Raw genomic sequence first — 16,331 nt, forward strand, 5'->3', positions numbered from 1 at the left:
CTGCCCACTTCCCAAGGCAACACAAAGGTGTTTTAGATGGAACACTGGGAAGTTTGTGGAGGCGCAAAGACAAGGAGATCTCAGAGATTTAGGGGATTCCCTTGGGTACTGCGTGGAGGAGGGATTGCAGAGGGGAGTCCGAGCCATGGGGACCTGGCCTGTGGCCGGACCGTACGTGGACCAGCGACAGGACGGCTGGGGTCAAGGATCCCTTTCTGGAAAAGACAGGGGTTGTCAACTAGGCCTGAAGCTTTTATTTCACAACAACCCTCTAAGGCCGAGGGTCTAGGTTCAAATCCTGCCTTGGATTTTAAAGACCTCCAGGATCTGGGGGAAGTTACTCATCGCCTCAGTAATCTCGTCCATCATTGGGCAGTTGAAAAAAGATGACCTCGATCCCTGTTGTGGATGCTGGACCTGAAGCAGAGGGGATGGCGTAGACGCAGCTTTGGGCTGCATTTACCAAGATTCGGGGCCTCCACGTCCTGGAGTGGCTCTCCTTTAGGGGATGGCGGGACACGAATGCCACGAAATAAAGCCCCTCCTTCCTCAACCTTGGGTGGAGGCTTTTTAAGTCTCCAGTAGGAGTTCCAGGAGGCAAATAAAAGCCACGCCTCAACCACACCACGGACCGCCCCCTTCCCCATGGCCCTCCTTTTCCGCCTAACAGACCAATGGCGTCTCGTTCCGAGTTTGCTCATCGTCCCCACCACGCCGGGAAGGGGCGGGACGTGGATGCCGATGGACTGTAACCACCACCCCAGGGCGCATGCGTATAGCGAGCCGGCTTCCTCCCTTTCGAGCCGAGGGAGGAGGTGGTGGGTGGTGTCGCTCTTCCGGGCGGGAAGTCTAGCGCTCCGCTGAAGCTCCGCCTCAGGTGCGGTCCACTGTGCGGAGGGGAGCGCGCAGCCCCCGCCGAGCCCCGGCCGAGTCCCGGCCAATGCCTGCGTTTCCTTGGGCCCCAGGGAGCTCGGTTTTGGGTTCTCCCGGGCCGAACGTGCCTCGGGTCAGGGGTGGGGCGGGACTGGATGGCGGCTTGGGAGCCGCGGCCCCCATGCAAGCCTGGCTCCTCACCCTGGACCCTGCCCCCCAGGCTGTGGGGTAATAGCCCTGCTGCGGAGTCCTTACTGCGAGGATGCGACGTTTCACCGGGCCGGGGAGGGAGACCTTGTTGGAGCTTTAACATAGTTTGTTTTCTGTTTTGTTTTTAGAGCAGATATTCCATTTTCAGGATGGACATTCCCTCAGATAGAACCGCATCCTCCCCTGCGCCTCCCAAGGACCGAGAGACCGTAACACTTTCTCAGAGTAGTGCAGGGAAACAGGTACGGAAAACTCGGTGCGGCGGCGCGGCGCAGCGGGAGGCCTGGCGCCCACAGGCCAGTAGGGCTGGATCGGGCCGCCGCTCCAGGCCTGGGCCGCGCCCCCCTGCCGTCGCCCCCGAGAGGGACTAGATGAGCCCCCTTGTTTTATGGAGAAGGGAGAAGGTTCATTGGAGGTTGTGTGACATGTCCAAGGTTACACAGGTAGTAAGCACCAGAGATTGGATTTGAATTCAGGTCCAATGCCTCCAAAACCAGCTATTCCTTGAATGTACTCCCTGTTGCCTTGCCTTTCCCCACACCACTACCCATACTTGTAAGGCCCAACCATTTCGTCAAGAACTAACTCTTGACGTTTCCTCCTGGAGACCTTTCCTCATAGAGGTACCTTGAGGCTCCCCCAGCCCTATCTCTCCTCGGATTTCTTACGTCATTTTTCATGGACCAGTCCTTTGCATTTATACTTTTTCTTGTGTCATTTATAATAATCTTCCCTCCACCCTCCTTTAGATTAGAAGCTTTTTAAACATATGAGGCAGATAGAGGGGTGGACCCAGAATCAGGAAGACCTGACTTCAAGGCCAATGTCAGACAGGGCAAGTTACTTAACTGCTATTTGACTCAGTTTCTTCAATTGTAAAAGGGGAAAATAGCAGCACCTACTTGCCAGGGTTCTTTTGAGGATCAAATGAGATATTGTTTGTAAAGTGCTTAGCACAGTGCTTTACACATAGGTGCAATATGAATACTTATCTACCCCCCATGCATCTGGGCACGTCTTCAGCTTCTCAGAACCGAAGTTCCTCCCTTGTTAAAATAAGAGTTGGACCAAATGATTCCTAAAGTCTCTTTTGCCTTTAAATCCTATATAATAGAAACTTTTGGTGATCCATTCAGTCAAGGACTATACATTCTACTCCAGTAGAGTTTAAAGCACTTTGCAAATCTTAAAAAAACACTATAGTCTTAAAATGCACTATCTTTGTCTTCTCTGTGAGTAGTGAAGTGCTTTCAGTTCAGTAAAAAACACCTACTCTGTGCTTGATAATTATGACTGCCAAGTGAGTATTCAGTCAGTCAACAAACATTAAGCACTTGTTAGTTGCTAGGCACTGTGCCAAGACCTGGGGATACCAAAAAAGGCTATAGACAGGCCCTACCCTCAAGGAGAGCATAATCTAAAGGGAAAGACAACAAGTAAACAAATGTGCTCTAGCAAGCTTTATTCAGGATAAATAGGAAATAATTACCTGGGGCAAGGCACTAGAATGTATGTCTTCCTCTGGAAAATGAGATTTTAGTAGGGACTTAAAAGGAAGCCAGTAGATGTAGATGGCAAGGGACTGCATTCCAGGTATGTGAGACAGCCAGAGAAAGTGCCCAGAACAGCTTTCTTGTTGAATAGCCAGCAGACCCAGTATTTGGACCAAAAAGAATGTGGTGGGGAGTAAGGTGTAACAGAATTGGAAAGGTAGGCAGGGCTAGGTTTTGAAGGATTTTGAATACCAAACAGGATTTTGGATCTGATCCTAGATCCTAGCCACTGGAGTTTATTCAGGAGAGAGGTGACATGATCAGACCAGCACTTTAGGAAAATCACTGGTTACTAAATGGAGAATAGATTAGAATGGTGAGACCCACCTGCAGGCTATTGGAATAGTTTAGGTTTGAGGTGATGAGCACCTGCACTTAGAATGGGAGGAATGTTAAAAGACAGAAGGTGGCGTCTGAAAAATGTTTTGAAGGTGAATTCAACACCTTGGCAACAGATTAGATATGGGGAGGATGTGAGATAGTGAGGAATTGAGGATAACATCCAGGTGGCTAACCTGAAGGACAGGTAGAATGATGTTCACCTCTCCAGTAACAGAAAGTTGAGGGGAAGGGGAAAAGGAGGAGGATTTAGGGAGGAAAGATAATTCAGTTTTGGACATGTTTAAGAGGTCTGCTGTTCAAGATTTCTGAAAGGTAGATGGAGATGGAAGATTGGAGAGAGAATGGGACAGGATAGGCCGATTTGAGAATCATCAGGATAGATGTGGTAAGTAAATCCATGCGAGCAGATGAGATCACCAAGTAAAAGTGATATAGAAGAAAAGAAAAAGGTCCAGGATGGAAACTTGTAGGACAAATACAGTTAGAAGCACCACCTGGATATATAAGGATTCCTCAAAGGACACACACACACACACACGAAGTGTTTTAAGATATCTAAAGATTAAGATTCTATATAAAGGATTTTAAGACTAGATATAGTGTTTTAGATTTGCAAAGTGCTGTAACTCTGTTGAAGTAGAATATATATTCCTTGAGGGTAGGAACTTTGTCATTTACTTAGGCGCTTAATAAATGTTTCTTGAGTTGCTTTCTATTCCTTTAAACAACACTGTTTCTATAAGTGTTATTGATTTACCCTTGATCACTCAACTATTAAATGTTAGAAGCTAGATATGAACTGGGGATTCTCATTGCTGCATGTCCAGCATACCACTTTATTAAAACAAAATACATCTTCAGTAAATATTTGAATGTATCACCAGAACTTTGTTATATTTAATATGATAGATAAATTATAATAATAATGTATAAAGTAGATCATAGTATTTAAAGGTAGAAGAGGCCTTAGAAATCATTTGGTCCAACTCTTATTTTACAGGAGAAATTTTAGGTTCAAGAAGTTGAAGCATTTGCCTAAGATTGATATTGCCTAAGGAAATAAACTGGATTCAAACCTAGTGCTTTTCTTAGCATATCATGATACCTTTCTTAAACTTGCTACTTCTCACACTTAACGAAAAATTCACCAATTGTTATTTTTTGGAAACTGGATAAGTACTTTTGGCAATATCACAGGGGTACTTCTGTGTCGTGTTGAACTACTAGGGTTATATGTTGAATTACTAGGGTCACTTTCTTCAGATTGTGTGATTTTTTTTTTTCCACATGAGAGAATTTGACCTTTTTTGAGTGCTTTCTTGAATCAGTTTTGTGAATCACTAAAAAGGGTACTACGATTTTACCTTAACATTGTACTTTTGTAACCCTCTAATGGGAGACAGTGTGGCCTCCCATTATGTAGATATTAAGGTTTCCTTCTCTGGGATAACTGCAGTATAATAGAACACATCTGGCATCTCATGATATTTGGCCACTTAATTAGGGTATTGTTTGAGTGGTTGCTTTATTTACATTTTTTAAAGTTTTAATGTTAGTTTTGGTTCCTTCTTTAGCTGATGAGTACAACACTTAGAGAACGGTTAAAGAAAACAAGAAGTTCATTTAATTCTTGTCATGCTGTGGCAAAACGTCTTAAAGGAGATACTGAAAGTAGCTCCACCACTTCAAAGGAAGCAACATCTTCCCCTGGTGGAAACTGTTCTGCATTTCCAGAAAACTGTAAAAACATAGAAAAAGCTTCTGAAGAAAGTCTATCTTTGAAAGACTGCTTAAAGGATGTTGATGTGTCTAGAAGCGAGCCCCTTGTTGTCAGTACTCTGCCAGATAATCTCCCCCAGATGGTTTCAGAAGGATATAACGTTGGCAGCAAGCAAGAATTGCTTGAAGAGAAGATTAAATTGTTGAAGCAAGTTCAAGAGAAGGAAGAGCTTCTTCGAAGGCTAAAATTAACCAAAATGTATAGGTCAAAGGTAAGAACTTTGAAATTGGTTGCACAGATATATTTTGTTGTAAGGTAAATTACAGCAAAGTGACAAAGTCAGATTTGTTCATGTAATATACCCTAATGTTTTATTTATTAGGGAATAAAACTTCTGGCAGCCTTGTTTAGAGCAGGTAAGCTGCTAGAAAACCACATCTCCCAGATCTTGTCCTTAGAAAGTTGATTTTTTTTTTTTGGAATGAACCTTAAATGTATGAGTTAATGTTTGTTCCTGGTAAAGGTCATTTTATTAGATTAGAACAGCATTGAGCCAAGACCAGATTCCTGGGTGCACCTCTAGAAATCTTCATCTAAGATGACATCAAACCAAATTCATTATACCCATGTGTTAGGGGCAGGCCTGATGTTGGCACTGTCTTAGTTCAGGTTCACTTTGGGTATGAAATGAGGCACTCACAAGTCATTGAACAGTTTACAAAAGGAGGTTTATTTAGGCCAAATATAGCAAGGTTATACAGGAGACAGTGGCATTTAGCTTCTTCCAGTCAGCCCAGCCGGGTGACTTGCCCATCAACCTTTTGATAGCCATCAAGTCTGAAGGGCCCCAACTTCATTCTGAGTAGGACTTTTTATACCCTCAGGTGACCAGGAAGCTGTGTCAAGGGAGACAGTGTAGTCAGGTTTCAGGAATAACTTTATTAGCTTTTTGGGAAAAGTGCTACCTATCAGGAAACCAGGGAACTCTGGTCCTATCACATTTATCATTTAACCTATTCTGAATCCACCTATTTTATCTAGGGCACACTTCTCCATCTTGTCAATTCTTTTATTATCCCACGTTTGAGTCCCTCTGACTGTGGGTACTTAAATTTACCAAGTGTAACTAGGTGCTTTCTTATTGTCTTACTCATCTTAGGTTTGACTCTTATTAACTTTTTTTTTTGTCCTTTCTGGTCCAATGTACATTCTTGGCAGAGGCAAAAAAAAACAGCATTGAAAGAGTTGAATAAGATTTTTCCTTATTCCCTTTTTTCCTCTACTACCCCATTGTCCATTCCCTGGTTCATGTCCCTTCTTCATTCTTCCTTTTCATTTTACCTAAACATTTTCCTATTATTTTCTTTAGCTTTCCTCACTAGCTTCTGCTCATTTTGAACTTTAGTGCCCCAGATACTCATCTTACTAGTTTGTGTCTAACTTTTATACACATCCTCAGTTATATTTCCATGCTGTTCCATGTTAGTATCTTCTATATGTACTTTTCTTTTTTTTTTTCTTTTGCTTTTTGGAGGGCAATTGGGGTTAAGTAACTTGTCCAAGGTCACACGGCTAGTTTTTGTGTGTGCGTGCTAGGCGTCTGAGGCCGGATCTGAGCTCAGTCCCCCTGACTCCAGGGCCAGCTCTCTACTCACTGCGCCACCTAGCCGCTCCCTGTATGTAACTTTTAAAAAATCTAAATAGCTTTGAGTGAATCTCTTTAGACAGTTCCCTTTTTTCTTTCTCACTCACACTAGTTATGTTTGTGCTTTCATTTTTGAGAGCTTTCCCTCTCACTTGTGCTAATTTTCTCTGTAGAATTTTAATCCATGGAATGGATCCACCCATTTGTTAACTGTCGAAAGCTATTTTCTGCAGATCACCATAAAATTCTTTTTGTCTTTTTTGAGAACAAATTCTAAGATTCCAAAATTCCCATTATATAGTTCTTCCTTATTAATCTGAATCAGATCCAGAATGACAGTTCCCTTGATCCTTTATTTTTTTGTAAGTTAGTATTAAGGCAGTCCAAGAATGTATTAGCTGCTCAGTTTTCAGCAGAGAAAGAATTTCAGTAGATATGTATATCCCGTCCCATCTTACTACTTCACTGCCAGGGACCTGCTTCCCTTAATGTGGAACAGCATTTTGTCAAATGGACCTCCAAAAAGCATATTCTCAGTCCCTGAAAGAATTAATCTTAGTTCTGGAACTCTTATCTTGGCCCTGAGCAATCTTGATTGGTGAGTAAATGCAAACTCACTTATCCTTCTATATTAATATAGAAGATATATGTGTATATATATATATATATATATATATATATATATATATATATATATATATATAAATATTTATCTATATGACTTTTGCTCAGACCATGCCTTATATCCTATCCAGCTTTTCACCTGGGCTGTTTTTCCCTCTGTCCTACTGTGCTGAGCTCCCATTTTCCTTCCTTTGAGAGCAAGGACTGTTTGATTTGTATATTTCCAGTGTTTAGCACAGTACATAGCACATTGATTGCTTTTTTCCATTCATTAATCTGTTAAACACTGTACGCTATGCAATGGGAATACAAAGAAAAGGCAAAAACATGTCAAATGGTTTATAGTCTAATAGGGGAGATAACATATGCATTAATGGATATAGAGAGAGTGGATAGAAGGTAAAGGAAAGGGCACAAGAAAGGTGGGTATTAGGAAAGGCCTCCTTTAAAAGGTGAGATTTGAACTCTTGAAAGAAGCCTGGGATTCCAAGAGGTAAAATTGAGGCAGGACATCTCAGGCACAAAGCATAGCTAGCCAGTACGAAAACATAGAAATGAGAGGAGTGTGAGGATCAGCATATAGTTCAATATGGTAAATCTTACACTACCCTAAGGTAAGTAAAGTAGAAGAAGACAAATGTAGGAAGGAGTCAGATTGTAAACAATTTTAAATGACAGACAAAGAATTTCTGTTTGAACTTGGAGTTTGAGTGGGGTAATAACATGATCAGAGCTGTGTTTCAGGAGAATTTTTTTGGCATCTCTGTAGAGGATAGATTTGAATGGGGAGAGCAATTAGAATGCCATTGGAATAACCGAGGTGAGGAGTGATGTGGGCCTGCACGAGGGTGGTGGCTGTTCAGGTGGAAACAGTGGGTTTTACCAAAGATGTTGTAAAGGTAGACATGACAAGATTTGGCAACTGATTAACCATATGGCAAAATTAAGGATGATACCAACCTGAGTATCTGAGAAGTTAGTGCCTCAACAGAAATAGTAAAGTTCAGAAGAGCAAAGGGGATGGGGGAAAGATGAGTGAACATAATGAGTTTAAGATGTCTTTGGGACGTATAGTTTGAAATGTCCAGCATGCAGTGATGTAGGAATAGAGCTCTGAAGAGAGGCAGGGGTTCTATCTCCCTCTGTAAATCTAAGGATCGTAAGCATAGAGGTGATAATGGGAACTGATGAGAAAACCCAGTGAAACAACATAGAGAGAAAAGAGAAGTGGACCCAGGATAGAGTCTTGGGAGACATCTGAAGCTAGTGGATATGATATAGGACAAGAGAACCCAAGCAAAGGAGATTTGGGAAGGACTGGTCTGAGAAGTAGGTAGAAGTGTCAGGACCTGCAGATAGTTTGAGAAGGATGAAGACTGAGAAAGTGCCATTAGATTTGGAATTCAAAGATGGTTCATAATTGAAGTTCTCTTCTGCTACTATATCATACTTTTTTTTCCAGGCTTATAATCTGATTTTTTGCCTAAATACTTTCCCCTTGTTTCTCTGCTTTGATTCCTGTATTTTCTTTTTTTTTTTTTGATTCCTGTATTTTCTCATGTATGTTTTATTATTATATAATATTTGTCAGATTCCTTTTCCATCATCTTTTATGCACCTTTTTAATGAGTTATATCTTTCTAGACTTAAATTCCAGTCATGAATTCTATGCATCAAGTGTCAGATACCTATGGGATCAAATTTGTCTCTTTACATTGGCATCTGTAGTTTATCTGGTTGGTTAACAATGTCTTTGTGAATTTGAATATAAATATCTGAGGTCATAGATTCTATTAGTGGCTCCTTTCTTGGATTTTGTTTCCTTTGAAAATGGTGGAAATGGGGGCGGCCAGGTGGCTCAGCAAGTAAGAGCACTGGCTCCAGTGTCGGGACCACCTGGGGATCAAATCCGGGCCCAAATACTTAGCGCCACACCCAGAAATAACTGGCCGTGTAACCTTGAGCAAGTTACTTAACCCCGATTGCTTAAAAAATAAAAAAAAGAAAATGGTGGAAATGGACTATAATTCTTCCTATGTGGAATTTTATTAGTAATTTTTATTAATACATTCTGTTTTTTACTTCATTTCTAGATATTCTCCATCTGTTCTCTATAGAACAAACCTTCTCTTCAAACATTTCATTTTCAGTTATCAAGAAAAGAATAAGCAAAATTCATGCTTCTAGGGAGAGATAAGACTATTGTTTAAAAAAGCTATTTAAATGCAAAACTAAAAAGAGAACAGAAGGATCATCTAGTAAGCATGTATTTGTCCTAAATGGTGGGTGTATAAAAATAGGAAAGCAGTCAGTCAGTAAGCATTTATTGAGTGCCTACTACATACTAGACATCATCGAAGTCCTAGATATACAAAGAAGTGGAAAAGACAGTCCATGCTCAGGGAGCTAACAATCTAATGCAAACAACTATGTACAAACAAGCTGTATACAGAACAAATTGGAAATAATCAACAGAGGTAGAAATGAGGAGGGAGGGCATTCTAGGCATGGGGAATAGTCAGTGAAAATGACCAGAACTAAGAGATGGAGTTTTTTGTTCAAGGAACAGCAAAGAAGCTAATGTCACTGGATCACAGAGAATGTGGTGAGGAGGAAGATAGAAGAAGACTGGAAAAATGGATGTAGGCTAGGTTATGAAGGGCTTAGAATTTAAAACAGGATTTTGGATTTAATCCTAGAAGTGATAGGAAGCTGCTGGAATTTATGGTAGGCAGACCTACCAAGAAGCTATTGCAAGATTGTTGATTTTACCTCCTGAAAAATTCTTATTTCCTGTTGGTCATGAACTCTTTCCTTGGCCATAGATGTAACAACTAATTTCTTGTTCTAATTTGCTTAAGTTGTCACTCATATCTAAATCATATACCCATTTGGAACTTAAATTGATATACAGTGCAAGATAATTGGTCTACATCTAATTTCTGACAAACTATATTTTGGTTTTCTTAACAGTCTGTTGAATTGTGAGTTATTACCCCAATAGCTGGGATCTTTGGTTTATCAAACATTAGGTTACTATTCTGATTTGCTTCCGTATTTCGTGTACTATTTCACTCACTGAACTTTCCATTTCTCATCCAGCACCAAATTGTTTTGACAGTTACAGCTTTGAGGTATAGTTTTGAGATCTGGTATTGCTAGTCAAGCAAAAACATGACACATCGACCATATCTAACAGTGTATGGAATATTTACATCTGTAGTCTACCACCTCATTATCAAAAGGAGGGGGAGATTGGCTTCCTCATCTCTTTTCCTTGGCCAAGATTACCATTACAATTACTGAAGAATTTAGCTTGTATTAGTGGGTTTTTTCTTTGTTTATATTATTGTAGTCATTTTGTATATTGTTCTCCTTCTGCTGACTTCACTTTATCAATTTACACAAGTCTTTCTGTGTTTCTTATTTTTTTTATTTCAGTTTTATTTTGAGCTCCAAATTCCCTCCCTCCCACTTTATCTCATAGAGAAAGCAAGAAAAATAAAACCTGCTTACAAACGTGTAGTCAAGCATAACAGATTCCTCCATTAATCATGCCCAAATATATATTATATGTGTGTATATAAGTATATACACACACACACACACACACACACACACACACATACACACATACTTTCTGGGTCTATCACCTCTTAACCTGGAGGTAGGCAACATGTTTCATTGTGAGTCCCTGTACTTGTGGTTGGTCATTATGTTGATTAGAATTTTTAAGCTTTCAGACTTGATTTTCCTTACAATATTGTTGTTACTGTGTAAATTGAGGGGGGGGGGGGGAGATTGAGTGTGTGTGTGTGTGTGTGTGTATAATTTCATTGGAATTTTTTTGTCCTACATGGTACACAGAAAAATTCTTTTTTTTTTTTAAAGCATTGGGGTTAAGTAACTTGCTCAAGGTTACACGGCCAGGTGTTTCTGGGTGGGTGCTAAGTGTCTGAGCCCAGATTAGATTCCCAGATCATCCCGACACTGGGGCCGGTGCTCTTACTCACTGTGTTACCTGGCCGCCCCAGAAAAATTCTTTAAAGCATTTTTTACACTTGCACAAGTATAATATTCCTTTGCTCTGCTCTTGAGAGACCCTCATATTATTAATACTTCTCAAGCTAAGCGGCAGGGTAAAAAGTTGTGACTATACAGTTGTCACTCAGCAAGGGGTCCAAAGTATCAGTCTTGGAGAATATAGACTCAGTTACCAGGGATATAAGTTTCTGAGCCAGTGGTACAGGAACAGGAGACAGCATTCAGGTCAGAGTTAGAAGTTGGCACCAAAGTTTAGTGTACAGTGAAATAGCTATGACCTGGAGATAGTCAAGATTAGATACTGGACTCTGCTCACTCAGAATTTGTCATTATTCAAACAGGCAAGTTGATTGCACTATCAGTATCAGGCCTTACTTCAGGAACAAAAGGCTCCTGGGTTTTGAAGTTTCTCAGATCTGTCATTCTCTTTTTCAGCTCTTATAGTGATTTGAAGAGATTCTCCATCATACATTAACATATCTAGTTTTGTGTTTGTCTTATTTCTTTGGGAGATCTCATCTTAATATTCTAATTTCATTTTCTCTGTTGATGAACAATTCTGCAATTTCTTGCTAGTTTGATTATCTTTGGGGGTATGCAGAATTTGTCTTTCTTTTCCAAAGGTTTATTTTTCTTTTAGTACATACTATTCATTATATGGTGACCTTTTCTGGAATGTTTTTTCAGTTTTCCTTCTTTCATGGGATTATAGTTTTTTAGCCAGAAGAGACCAAGGTTCATTAAGTCTACTCTTCTCTTTTTACAAATGAGAAATCAAAATCCCAGGGAGGGCAAGTGACTTACCCAGAGGCGTACAGCTATTAAGTGTCTGAAACTCTGGAGGAACTGAAGAACTCTGGTCTTTTTTAACTCCAAGTTTAGAACACTTTTTTTTTTTCTAATTTACTGCTTTACTGTCACTTAATAGATTCACTATTTGTTTATCTGCTTGGAGATGATCTCATAGCAGACATTTTATTTTGATCATTTTCTTTTTCTGTTCTCAACTTGTATCTGTCTTCTTTTCTTTTTCTACTTCCAGTGTTGCTGTCTGCATGTTTTCTCCTGCCTGAATCTGTAGGGCTAGGCATTCTCAGCCTCCATGAATTAGAGTTGTGTTCATTTGTTTCTGCCATGTATAAATATCCCTGGGAGACAGTAATGGCTGGGTTTATAGTCACTTTCCCTCATGGACATGGAAAATTCTTTATCACTGGGTCTTTCCTTCTTCCTCCAATCATGAGTTGCATTTTACTTTGCATAGCAGGGCAAAATCAATGTTTTCTATCTTTTATACCATGTGTAGGAGTCAGACTTAAGTCACTTTAATGAAGCAACCGACTTTACCTACCACAGGTGGCCTTTGAAATATACCTGTCATATGATTGTCATTGTGTACTCAAGCAAAGTTGGAGTGGTTAAGGTGAGTGGGAATTTTTAGATCAGTCCTTTGTAATTATGTCAGAAGGCTTTAACTTATATGGAGGTATTTATATATTTTTCTTCTTGTACTTTTAATTACTATAGGTTTGGTATATTTCTTGCTATTTTGAGGTGATGTGAAGGGATTATGCTGAGAATACCTATATTGCCATGCTGCTGTCAGAGGTTGTTTAGGCCAATATAATTTTATTGGACCACATTAAGTACCTTACAAATTTGAGAGCTTACCTATTCTGTATTTAAGGTGTGGTCCAAAAATAGAAATACTTTTCTCAGATGCCATCTTCACCAGCTAAAGGTGGTATAGTGGATAGAACACCAGGCCTGGAGTCAGGGAGACCTAAGTTCAAGTCTAGCCTCAGACTTTTGCTGACTGTGTGACCCTGGGCAAGTCATCTAACTTGTTTGTCTCAGTTTTCTCATCTGTAAAATGGGTATAATAATGGTACTCACCTCCCAGGATTGTTGTGCGGATCCAGTGAGATAATTGTGAAACACTTAAATCACAGTGCCTGATACATAGTAAATGCTACATAAATGTTCACTATATTATTATCATTATTCCTGAGCCCCTGCCTTCAACTGGTAGCAGGAATGAAAATCTGGCTTTTATTCCCTAAAATCTGTAGTTTCTTCACCAGGACTTTCACAATCCTTACCACTGCTTTTGGGTTCCTTTGGTCAGTATCATTTGTTCTTTACTTGAATTGTAGTCTTAGCAAGTTTTCCCTCATGTTTTGGGTACATACTCCAGAAATATAGCAAGCAGACCTCTATTGGTAATAGTAGTTGGACAAAGAGCTGCCTCAGCAGGAAAGGACCAACCATCAGCAAGCATTTCTTTTTCTTAGACCCTCTTGGATATCTAGAGCATATCTATATCAGCTGCTTCTATCTCAGAATCTATTTCCTGCCATGCCAGAGAAGCTTCATATCTAATGCTTAGCTTCAAATATTTAGTAGTCATTTTTCTTTTCTTTCCCATTTTCTTTCATCTAGATTAGGGGTGGGGAAGTTAGGACTCAGTCAAAGGGCCACACTTGAGAACCTAGAGGGTCACATGTGGCCACAAGGCTGCACGTTCCCCACCCCTGATCTAGAAGACAAAGGTGAGAATTTTCTAGATCCCTCACCTGACCCATAAGGTTCCCTCAAGCTGCTGTTTTATATGAAGGAAGGCTTTGGGAGTTTAGCACTCTGCCCTCCAGCCATCCAGTAAGAGAGAAGAGACAACTTAGATTTAAGGTGATCAGCTTATCCTGGGGGTGAGGGGAAGAGCATGCTGTTCCTTGGAATGGAAGCCAGGCAGAGCTTCTGATTGAGAATGGGGAGTGGGGAGTATTTGTACTTATTAACTTTATATGTTTATGGTGTGTGTGTGTGTACGTGTGTGTGTGTGTATATATATATAATTGTATCCACCATTAGAATTTAAAGTACTTTTGAGTAAAAAGGTTTTTTATTTTTCATGCCTTTTTCCCCCCACTCTGTAACATTGTGACTTTAGACTTTACCATTCAATGGAAACTGCTCTTTCCAAAGTTACCAAAGATTTCCTAACTGTTAAATCTAGTGAGCTTTTCTTTTCCTCAATTCTCTTGACCTTTTTAGCATTTTATATTTTTGACCACTTGTTCTCCATGAGTTTTTGTGATACTTCTCTATCCTGGTCATCATTTTGCTTGTCTGTTACTTCTTGGCTCATTCATGTTCTACCCCAAAGCCATAGGTATTCTGCTAGGTCTGTCACAGTTCCTCTTCTTTTCTCCCTCAATACTTTCTCTCTTTGTTATCTCATTATCTCCCATAGATTCAATTAAAATTTTTAAGTGGATAACTCCCAGATGTAAGGTCCTTTTCTATATTGCCAGCCACCCATAGGCATCTCAAACTCAATATATTCATAATGGAATTGTTCCTATTCTCCAAGCATCTCATTTTTCTTTAAGGCCTCCTTATTCTTTCAGTCATTGTTTCACAACCTCAGACTCTTTGTCCCTCATCTTCCCTACCCTACCCACCCATTTGCCAAGTTTCATGTCTATAAACAACTCATGTCATCCATCCCATCTTCTCGTTGTATGACTGACACTCATACCCTTATAGACTCCCAGCTTCTCCATTTCCAGTCTATCCTCCACTTATCTACCAAAGTAACTTTCATGAAGAACAGATCTGACTATGCTATTTCCCTGTTATAGTACCTTTAGTGACTTTTGCCTCTAGGATAGACCCATTTGTTCCCTGAATGCAGCATTCCTCTGTTTTTATTGATATTTTCTGTTTCTTACATTACCAAAGTTATCTCATGTATTCCTATACTACCCCCTCCCAGAGAATCATCCCATATGAACTGACAGATGCATTGAAAAAGTCCCAGAATGTTTATTTATGTAATTAGACTTAATAACATCTGTGGACTTTCCACTTCCACGAAGATGTAGGTTAGAAGTGTCTTCTCATTGCTTCATTCAAGTCCTGCTCTGTGCATTTTCACACTCTTCAATTCCATGTTTTAAAAGCCCTTCTAAGGCTAAACTTCTGTGCCACCTTCTAAAGAGAAGTAAGGAGTTCACATTCTTTCTCAAATTGGCATCTGTCTACTTGCATTCTACTAGAAAGCTGAACAAGCATGTGCCCTAAAATCTTATCAGAATGAACTGTTCCTTGGAAAAATGGAAGAATGTTTCTTGAGCCTTCTCTCCCACACTATCTTGTATTTAGCCACTTTGTATGTGTTTGTACTTATTAACTTTATTCTTATGCTGTATATATTTTTTATATGTATTTGTTATTTCCCTCATTAAAATGTAAGCTCCTTTCAAGTAGGGACTATTTCATACTTGTATCCCCAACACTTGGACATATAGTAAGCCCTTCCTAAATAAATACATTTTGATTAACTCCAGAGTTTAAAAGTAGGCCAACTACCTTAATACTTTTTACACATTTTTAAAAATTATGTAATTAGACATAATATACTTATAATTTTGTTTTCCACTTCAGAATAACCTTTCACAGTTACAATCATTGATAAAGAAGTGGAGGAATAGTAGCCAGCTGTTGCTTTTTGAGCTACAATCAACATTATCTGTGGAGAACAAGAAACTAAGCCTTACTCAGTTGATAGACAGCTATGGATTAGAAGACCAGTTACTACATTACAATAGAATTGAAGAAGAGTTTACAGATTTTTAATTCAGATTATTTTCAGAATTCTGCCTTTGAGAAGGAGGGATAACTCAAAGATATGTCTGAATGTCAGAAAGAAGATACTCCTAAAGAAAACTTAAAAATTATTATGGTTTAAATTGATTGGAACAAGACATGACTGTGATGAAATAAAATTTAGACCATGCAAGTTCTGTGAGGAGAATTTGAATTAAAAAAATGAAAATGTTAGTATGCTTCTAAAACAATTTGTATTATTTCTGTCAATTGATATTAACAAATTGTTTTAAAATTTATTATTTTAGTATTACAAAAATGTCTAAAGCCAGATTTAGCTCCAAATTCCTGTTTCTGTTAAGAGTATCATTTTATTCATTAAACACATTTGGACTTTCATTTTAAGTATTCTAATTCCCTTACCTTCTATATGCAATCTGTTCCTAGTTTATCTCATACAATATATATACATGCTGGCTGTCATTATTTTACTTTAAGCTCTCATTTTTAACCTGGGCTGTACGTACATACATATGTATATCTATATATTCGTAAAATATTTCTAAAACACTGCTGTGAATGTAACTCTCCCCTTCAGATCAAATAAGTTCTCATTATTTGCTGAATAAAGTCTTAAATAAATTGGCATTCTAGCTTCCTAACTTTATCTTCTACTCCCTTATTCCCTTGAATGTGACCTGCATTTTTG

The 16,331-nt window shown here is 39.3% G+C and overlaps 1 protein-coding gene across 4 annotated transcripts; it reads left to right on the forward strand.

Annotated features, from left to right (window-relative positions):
- Window positions 1–740: 740 nt before the first annotated feature.
- On the forward strand, window positions 741–16,270 carry SFR1 (SWI5 dependent homologous recombination repair protein 1). Of its 4 annotated transcripts, none has more exons than XM_069098897.1 (4): window positions 741–877; window positions 1,212–1,325; window positions 4,553–4,969; window positions 15,461–16,270. In XM_069098897.1, exons 2-4 carry the CDS (start codon window positions 1,233–1,235, stop codon window positions 15,650–15,652), a joined length of 702 nt encoding a protein of 233 aa, XP_068954998.1. In that variant the 5' UTR covers window positions 741–877; window positions 1,212–1,232; the 3' UTR covers window positions 15,653–16,270. The 4 variants fall into 4 exon arrangements, with proteins under 4 accessions (XP_068954998.1, XP_068955001.1, XP_068955000.1 ...); XM_069098899.1 differs by having other exon boundaries at window positions 781–877; window positions 1,217–1,325; XM_069098898.1 differs by lacking the exon at window positions 741–877 and adding an exon at window positions 886–1,101.
- The last annotated feature ends 61 nt before the right edge of the window (window positions 16,271–16,331 follow it).

Source organism: Petaurus breviceps, unplaced genomic scaffold (genome assembly GCF_028583685.1).
Source record: "Petaurus breviceps papuanus isolate PSGF00001 unplaced genomic scaffold, PetGlider_PUasm1.0 37, whole genome shotgun sequence".
Classification (NCBI taxonomy): Eukaryota; Metazoa; Chordata; class Mammalia; order Diprotodontia; family Petauridae; genus Petaurus; species Petaurus breviceps.

Bases quoted from the DNA above. Each gene is read 5' to 3' on its own strand.
- SFR1 (XM_069098897.1), top strand. From the start codon at position 1,233: ATGGACATTCCCTCAGATAGAACCGCATCCTCCCCTGCGCCTCCCAAG. The intron at 1,326-4,552 runs GTACGGAAAACT...TTCCTTCTTTAG, and splicing joins AGAGTAGTGCAGGGAAACAG to CTGATGAGTACAACACTTAG. The intron at 4,970-15,460 runs GTAAGAACTTTG...TTTCCACTTCAG, and splicing joins CCAAAATGTATAGGTCAAAG to AATAACCTTTCACAGTTACA.